We start from the raw sequence: 8,583 nt of genomic DNA, 5'->3' as shown, positions 1-8,583 counted from the left end.
CTCCGCTGGTGGTTCGGCTTGCTGGCGTGTGGATCGACCGGGTTGGCACGTCGAATGCGGCCGCACTACGGTACAGCGCGTCACCAAATAAGCAAACTGGCGAGCTTTGGCCGTTTTTGGTCGCGCAACACCCAATCGACCAAGCGTTCGATACGGCTACGTACGATCGTCACCACATACGTACACCCTTGGGTGGAGTACGGTGCGAGTGAGATGCAATCGAAGCACAAAAAGCAAAATACAGCAACAAAAAGCGGGCCAGCATTACACCCACCCTAAGATGTGGCTAGTGGGATTTCGATTTTCAGCCAATGCTCCATTTCGTCGATTTGGTGCTGTGGGGCCGAACGGCGAAAAGCTGACGACGATGACGCGATTATGTATGCATGACAGGCGCGCAGTCGTTCCCGTCCCGCTCAAGCGCACTCACACTCGATTGGGGAAGGGAAGAATTTCGACCGCAATTCCCGGGCACTGTGCGGAGGCCTACTTGTTCGCGATGGCCACGCCGCTACGCTCAAGAATGATCACTTTCTCTCCGAACGCTTCTTCGCAAGCCCGTGCTAAAGCAGCTAACACTTTGCCAGCTGACCTAAGCTTGCCTAGCCTTACCTCGTTCGCTTAGCATAGCACAAGCACGCGTATACATACACACACACAGACACTTCCGGAGGGCGGGAATTTCGTACTTGCCCGCTATGATAGCGTAAGCGCCATTTAATTTCATACCCGCTGGTCGGTCGTCTGCAAATCAACCCGGTCACTTCCGCTTGGGTCACGCGCTCCGATTTATTATCTTTTTGTTTTCATTTGGAATGCATGCTACCACTTTCCCAACCTCCCACCTAACCCGCCAGTGGGGCCGTTGTTTGTGCAATCGCTTTTCGATGGCCATGTTTTAATGCCTGCCAAGTAGTTTTGGGCTGCAATATTTCGGTGCTGTATGTCTTGTCCTCTTTTATTACATCCCAACGCATGGGAATGCTCGGCAAGTGCAAGCAGGATGTCGACGTGAAGCCGTTGATTTCGGCCGTGTTTGTTATTACGGTTACGCGACAAGGCGGAAGTAGCACAGTAGACACGAACCAGTAAAATGCTGCATTTTGGTTCGGTTGTAAATTAGCCGGGCACAGTTTGGACTATTACCATAATCGTAAAAAAGGGTGAAAATGAAAGTATTTGCAATTGTTTCCTTCAGCAACTTATGGGCAGAGAGTTGTGCTTCTTCTACTGTTTAAGGTTATTTATTCAGTTTTGCTATCAGAAGATGTGTTAGCAATGAAAGCAAGTATATGAAATGGTTTAGCATTTATTGGTAACTGTTGTAGCTTTTATATTAAAAATCATGTCTTAAATAAAAGATATTCTACTTAGTTTGAGAAAAAAAATGAAATTGCGTGTACTACTGTATTGCACTGCTTTTGTAAACATTTAAATTTATCTTTTGGTCCCGTAGTATAGTCGTCAACTTGTACGACTTAACCGTGTCCCCATACGTAGGACTGACTATCCTGCTAAGGTTTATCAATAAGTCACTGAAAGCCATGCTCCTTAGTGGTACAGGGAGGCCTTGAGTAGGTTCTCTTCTTGAGAAGAGTAGTTCCTCTTCATGACGTGTCCTATTTGTCTGATAATGTGATGAAAAAATAAATAAATAATACAAAACCATAAGTGACTAAGAAAGATTTTTCTGATTATGTGAAAAAAAAACAAATAATCAAAACCATAACAAACTAATAAAAGGCTAAACCTTCTACGCTTGTTACCCTAAAAACGAAGAAGAACAAGATAAATAAAACTGCATCTAATTATCTTTGCTACAGAAATTATAGTGCCGAAGAAGTAATAGAACATGCCAAAAATTTACTGTTTATTAGAAATGTGTAGAATTATAAGAACAAAGTTTATCCGGCTTGGCTTAGCTACATCACTAAAATTGTGCAGAAGAATGTTGAAGTCTAAAAAAATCTCCAACCTAGTGTAAGATGAGTATGTAATGCTGTTGTATCATCACTTGTGGAACTATCATACATGAGTAAGTATGAGATAAATCCATGAGTAACAACATGCCCGCAATCGAGCCTCATAGTAACTGCGCTTGCGCTTGGAAATGTTCCTGTTTGATAGAAGAAGAAAGCTGAATCATTTAACCCGAAAAAATCTAACGCCCTTGGGTGGTTTTCTAGAAGCTATCACATTATCTGTTATGACCAAAAAACTCTGCATATTAAGAATTATACCAATTACGAACAAATCTACATCAAAGTTATTCATATAGGGTTACACTTTTATGGTCACATCAATGCTCATTGTCAATCATCTTTATAACTGGTCAACAATCAACGATGATGCTACCCTTCCTACCATTGTAACAGTAGCAACATGCGTATGCTGAACAATGTCTCACGTATTACAATCACACGAAATACAAAATGGGTCATCAGGCATATATGATAAACCAATGAACACGTAGCAGCAGTGCGTCTCATTAACCTCGAAAATGGTTTTCTACCAACGTGGAAAAGAAATAACTGCAGACATTCTCTGGCACTCCTAACGCATGTCTACCTGGTTTTGGCAAAATAGAAATTAGAAGCCACACCGCTATTCATCGAAACGGAAACGATACAATCAAATCGCGCGGCCCAATGCGTACCCATTTTCTCCACATCATGCAGAAACGAAAACAACGAACAATAACATGGAGACGCCTGGTGGGCTACGTGTTTGCCATGCTTAAGCGACCCGGACTGGCATATGACACGGCTACTTCGCGCACTCAAATCGGAAGTGAAATTGGTGATCGATACCGGACCTTCACACCTGTGGACACGAATTTGAAGCCCATCCACCAGCATGTGGATTCGCGTAGTTTGTACGTAAAGAGAGAAAGCTATTTCCACTAGCGTAAATTTTGTGTTCAACTTTAAGCAAGGAAATAAAATGCTTAACCGCTACTTCATCAATCAATTCAATTCAGTACATTGTTTCGTTTCGATTTGGGTTTCGTTTATTGAGCGCATAAAGCATAGTGCCTTTGCAAAGTCTTCTCGTGTACATTCGTTACAAATAAGTTAAATAAATTATTTGTCCCCTTTCTTTCGGGGGAGAGGAGTGCGTGTTTCAATCCGGTCCGTTTTTTTCCGTTGTAGGTCTAAGCGTAAGCACTGTACGCAATATCCTGACCATCGAAAGCAGGTTGCACGAAAGATCGGCCCGCATCCCACGGTCCGTGGGCGGCAATGTGCGGATGGTGGCTATCGGCGGCCAGCTGTGGGGAGAAAAGATGATACGAACAGTATTAACAAATGAACAGACTGCGCAACAAACCTAATTTGCCCCAACGTACCTTTTTGCAAAGCTGGAAGATAGCGAGACCGACCGACACGACGAACGAGAAGAACGACAGCTGAAGCGAGTTCCACGCCTTCAGACCAAGCACACCGAGGGCCATCGGGATGAGCGTCATAGCCTTCAGCAGGATGAACACCATGATTGGGATGACGATCTTCTTCAGCTTCGATTTGCGTGCCTCAATGCCACGGCCGCTGCCGGCGGGGAAGTTGAACGTCACATTCAGCTCATCCTGCTCGAGATTGCGCGGAGACACGGTGACGCGGGCACCGGCGATCGGCATCTTGAAGGTAACGTCGTGGCTGCGCACGTAGTTCTCGATCTGCTCCACCAGTCCCGCCGGTGCACGGCCTTCGCTCACGTGCGCGCCATTGCTGCGTACCTCAACATCATCGGAGATCTGTTGAAAAGTGGTTGGTAAAATTGGTTAGTTATTTTTTCTCTTTCTAAGCATCTCATTCAGAACCTACCTGGAAGTTGTCCTTCTTGAAAACCGTATCGAGGAAGTTCATGATCTTGAACTTGGTGCAGGCAACGGAATCGTTCTCGGAGCTGCACAGCGAACGCATCTCCTCCACCATGCCGTCCATCGGGGTTCCCTTCCAGAAGGCTGGCTTGTTAGCTGGGCTGGCTGCCGTCAGACTGGAGGCCAGCAGAACGCTCGCTACGATCGCTAGATACCGGAACGCCATTGTTTCTGCTGTTTTTCGTTCAACTATGTCTGATGTGTCCAAGCGTCCAAGTTAGGGAGTGCACTGCACCGATGTGACTACGACGAGCAAGCTGTCAGGTGTGATTGGGGAAATTTCACTGTCAAGCGCTTTTATACGACCTTCCAAAACCGAGCCGCCTCGATCGTGACCGGCCCCGAACGGATCCGTTATCACAGCACTTGCGGTGTTTGCGAACAACGAAACACTCCGACCAGCCTGCATCGTCGATGGCGATCACGTACACGCGCTTTAGGGGCTTTTAATGGCCGGCAAGTGCGCACACGGGCGTCATTCGTACGTTTTCCCGCGTCTCCATGCGTACTGAGTATGTAGATCGATGCATACGCCAACAATAGTTGGCCCTCGGTACCGACAGCCGATCGGATGGTAGCACGAGTAGCGAACTTTATGAACGTTATTATTGCCATTCTTGGTTGTAACTGGTGCTGAACACGCCACGCCAGCTGTTTGGATGAAATCTGCATGCTTTCACCACATTGCAGTATAGGTTGCAGTGAATGCAACTCAGCCACGAGAGATTGAGGATTGGAAACATGATCGCAGTAGTTTGCTGGTATTGTATTGATACATAATTTATTACGCATGCCAGTTGGGAATGTGTCAATGGAAGGCTACAAGGAGAAGGATGAGACGAATAGTTTCCATGCCTGACCCTGGAAAAACGACGCTGTCTGCATCCGGTATCCTGTCAGATGTGCATAGCAATTCATACGTTACGTAAACTTTTTTTTGGCGATTGAAGGATTAAAGATTCGAGGTTTTTTAAGAGATTATACCTTACGGAGAGGTTTTATAATATAAAATTTAAGACAATATTGAAGATGATAGCTACCTTATGGCGGTCCCGTGGTACAGTCGTCAACTCGAACGACTCAATAACATGCCCGTCATGAGTTCAAGCCTAGAATGGACCATGGACCCTCCGTAGCAAGGATTGACTATCCGGCTGCGAAGTAATGAATTAAGTCTCAAAAGCCTGTATAGGCCGGCATGTCAGCGTAGGACGTTACGCCAAAAAGAAGAAGCTACATTATGGATCCACTTTTATGATGCACTCAAAGATGCAGAAAAGCATACACTTTAGAGCATTTTCTTTTCAGTTTTTAGGTTTTATTTAGGAAAACAAATCTTCCATAACTATTAAAGTACATTTCTGTAATCGTCTCTTTTTCCATCATAACAGATAACATAAACCATTTCTGCAAAAAAAATACATCTTTTTTGTAATAAGAAAAAAATAAATTTAGATCATAAAATTGTAAACATACTTTGCATTCGAGTAGAACCATATTAGTCACACTTGAATTTATTTTTGAAAACTGAATCATTTTCACATATTTATATAGACCAATATTTTTCGAGATACTAAGGAGAGTACCCCCATGGCCGGTCTGGTGGTATAGTCGTCAACTCGTACGACTTAAAAATATGTCCGTCATGGGTTCAAGGCCCGAATAGACCGTGCCCCCATACGTAGTAGGACTGACTATCCTGCTATGGTAACAATAAGTCACTGAAAGCCAAGCTCACTTCACCAGTGGGTACAGACAGGCCTTGACCGACAACGGTTGTTGTGCCAAAGAAGAAGAAAGAACGAGAGTAACTGCCCGTCGTATGAAATGCAAAATATAAAAGCTTAACTTTAAATGAAAAATTTGTTTAATTTTTTAACTATATATTCAACATTTCGGAGTCCTTCATGCGAATATACTTTATTATAGAAAATTAACAATGTTAAAAATCTCTGCTATAGCTAAGATGCCTTGAGGAGTTAATTGAAATATGTTATCATAATATCACCTTATTTTCAATCTTTCTGATCAAATAACATACAATTTTCTGAAATAATTATTGTTTTTTTACCTCTTTTATCTGGTTTGCGCTGGCTTAACATTTGAAAAAATATTGTGTTTCCTCTAGCTCATTGAAAACATCGTAACCATTCTTTAGTTCACGTGACATAGTGCTAAATGTCTCCGTGTCTTGTGTTATTGAACGGTAACACAATGCCGAAGAAATGGACGGTTCCTTGAGATTCGCCTGTGAACGCGTTTAGAAATGTCACAAATTTGGGCTATTGGTAGATCCAATTGAAATGGTTATGACCAAAATGGGCATGCGTTTTTTTTTTCATTTACTCATTGTGTCGCTGATGTATTTATTTCGTGTGTGGGTTAAGCCCTATATTCAACCCATTCATTTAAGACATTCACTATTTGATAATCAAATTTAAACAAAAAAGTGTTGTGAAATTTAAATAATCAGTAGTCAGTATATCAACTATCTATACAATTTGTTTTAATTAGTATAAATGCATCCGAACATTTTTCCTCATTTTTCCGGGATGCTAATAGGAGCATTGATAAGAAAAACAAACATATTTCCAGCTCAATTTTTACTCTTATCACATCAAAGTTTGCCGTATGTCATATAACAAGATTGATTTTGATACTATTGCTGCTGTAAAGTGTTATAATACGGTGTATTTTCCTTGTTTAAAGGGACATACAAACAAAAAATACTAGCAAATTGATTCATGTACAGAAACGCCTCATCCTTTGGCCAAATATCGCACTCCATATCATCAGCATTATTGCTTCATACAATGGCTTATGCTAAATTTATTCCTGACATTCTGGCACTAATCCGAGCTAGCTCACGAAAATCTATTACGTAAACACTTTCTGGATGGCAATTCGATCGCCGTCGTGCACTTTATTATAATGTTTATGTAACAGCTAAAATATAATTGACAGTTTTTCTCACCACCAACCAACCTCTTCCGGCCAGGGGTTGAACATAGTCGTGGTTGTTATTCGATAGCGCCGTATGTATTACCATACGCGCACCGTGCTACGCATTGTCCACTCCGTTAATGCGCTTTTCCTCGATCGCACACTCTCGCTTTCTACGGAAGCGCCAAAAAGCTGTTCCGTATCGGCAACACCGACCCACCTTGCCCGCGCTCGCTTGCACACTGCTAGAATGCCAATGACGGCCCGGGAGCAGATCTGCTGGTACGGCTGGTATGCGTTCCAGGGCGTAGCCGGCTGTGCGTGCGTGCAAGAAATTTCGACTGTTCTGCCATTCCGCCCACGTCGACGTCGAACAGTTGGGGGATGCGCGGAGAAGCCGGCCAAAAGAGAAAGGGAAACCGTGGGCGGGGCAGTAGTTTTGGAAACGATTTCCCCCTCCCTCGGTTCGGGGTCGGGCTTATCAGGTTCGCAGCAGCGATGGAAATGGTAGGTTATGTTCCGCGGAGTAGGGACAATTAATCACCGGACCATGTTGGACACGGGACGGTGGATGGGCCACCCGCCCCTTGCTCATACGGTCGCGATATAAAATCCATTGTAATCAAATCCAACCTATTCATACTCACTGTGTCAAGCAGTCAGCGTGGACCGTGGATCGTAGTTGCCCTGTTCGTCAAGCCATCGGTTTCCCTGTCAAGTGTTTGAGTGTCGAGTCCTACTACGAAGAAATGCGTTCGTTCGCCGTATTTGCGGTGGTGTCGCTAGTGCTGATGGCAGGCGGCACCCAATCGCTGCCCCGATCGGCCGCCGAAATTGCCACGGACATCTACCGCACCTGCCTTGCCAGTGAGCATGGGCTAAAGTGTGCCAAAGCGAAGGCCCTCGCCTGGATGGCAAATGTGGCCGAGCAGGACGAGATTCCGATCACCGAGTCGCTCACGATCGTGCGCACCGGTACGGAGGAGCCGGAACAGCCCGCAGACACCGAGCAGCAACGTAGCGCTGGCGGAGTGCGACTTCTGAACAGCATCGACAGCTTCCTCTCGACACACGCCCTCAAAATGACCCCGCCTGCTGTGCTCCAGTCCGAGGAGGCTCGTGCCTACATTCCCGATACGTTGCTGCAGGGAGGACTCGCCGACAATCTGGTTGTGCCATTGACGGAAGGAAACGTTGCGGAAGGTTTGTTCAGCAGCACTACACTTTGGCGCCGTCTTATTCCTTATCATTATCCATTTTTCCTTTCTTAACTTACCCTTTCTTCTTTTCTTGATCATGTTTAGGACGTGGTTTTGTGAAGAAAGTCATGATTCCCTTCCTGCTGGGTATCAAGTTCAAGTCGACCGTCCTGGTCCCGATGGCGCTCGCTCTCATCGCCCTCAAGACCTGGAAGGCCATGACTCTTGGTCTGCTGTCGCTGGTGCTGTCCGGTGCGATGATGATCTTCAAGTTCGCCAAGCCAAAGATCGTCAACTACGAGGTGGTGCACTATCCGCCACCGCACCATGTGCACCACGTCGACCATCACATCGATCATCACGCACCGCACGTGCACTGGGACGCTCCGCCCGCGTGGAAGAAACGATCAATGGACGCCCACGAACAGGCGTACGCCGGCCAGCTGTAACTAGCACACTCGTTAAGATATTTATTTTGCTGACGATGACGATCTAATAAATTATTTATTTTCCTCAAACCGTTCTCAAACTTTCTTATTCAGTGCGTTGGAGTTCTTGAAA

At 45.0% G+C, this 8,583-nt stretch overlaps 2 protein-coding genes across 2 annotated transcripts; one reads left to right on the top strand and one right to left on the bottom strand.

Moving 5' to 3' along the window:
• Nucleotides 1-2,993: 2,993 nt before the first annotated feature.
• Nucleotides 2,994-4,134, bottom strand: LOC121588978. The gene is made up of 3 exons (XM_041907476.1): nucleotides 3,825-4,134; nucleotides 3,350-3,754; nucleotides 2,994-3,271 (listed from the first exon to the last, which is right to left on the bottom strand). The coding sequence occupies exons 1-3, from the start codon at nucleotides 4,044-4,046 to the stop codon at nucleotides 3,155-3,157; spliced, it is 744 nt and encodes a 247-aa protein (XP_041763410.1). The 5' UTR covers nucleotides 4,047-4,134; the 3' UTR covers nucleotides 2,994-3,154.
• Nucleotides 4,135-7,475: 3,341 nt separating this feature from the next.
• LOC121590099 lies at nucleotides 7,476-8,534 on the top strand. The gene is made up of 2 exons (XM_041909494.1): nucleotides 7,476-8,026; nucleotides 8,128-8,534. The coding sequence occupies exons 1-2, from the start codon at nucleotides 7,573-7,575 to the stop codon at nucleotides 8,469-8,471; spliced, it is 798 nt and encodes a 265-aa protein (XP_041765428.1). The 5' UTR covers nucleotides 7,476-7,572; the 3' UTR covers nucleotides 8,472-8,534.
• The last annotated feature ends 49 nt before the right edge of the window (nucleotides 8,535-8,583 follow it).

Source organism: Anopheles merus, chromosome 2R, assembly GCF_017562075.2.
Source record: "Anopheles merus strain MAF chromosome 2R, AmerM5.1, whole genome shotgun sequence".
NCBI lineage: Eukaryota > Metazoa > Arthropoda > Insecta > Diptera > Culicidae > Anopheles > Anopheles merus.
Note: the sequence above shows the minus strand (reverse complement) of the source record. Positions and strands in the feature narration are given on the sequence as shown.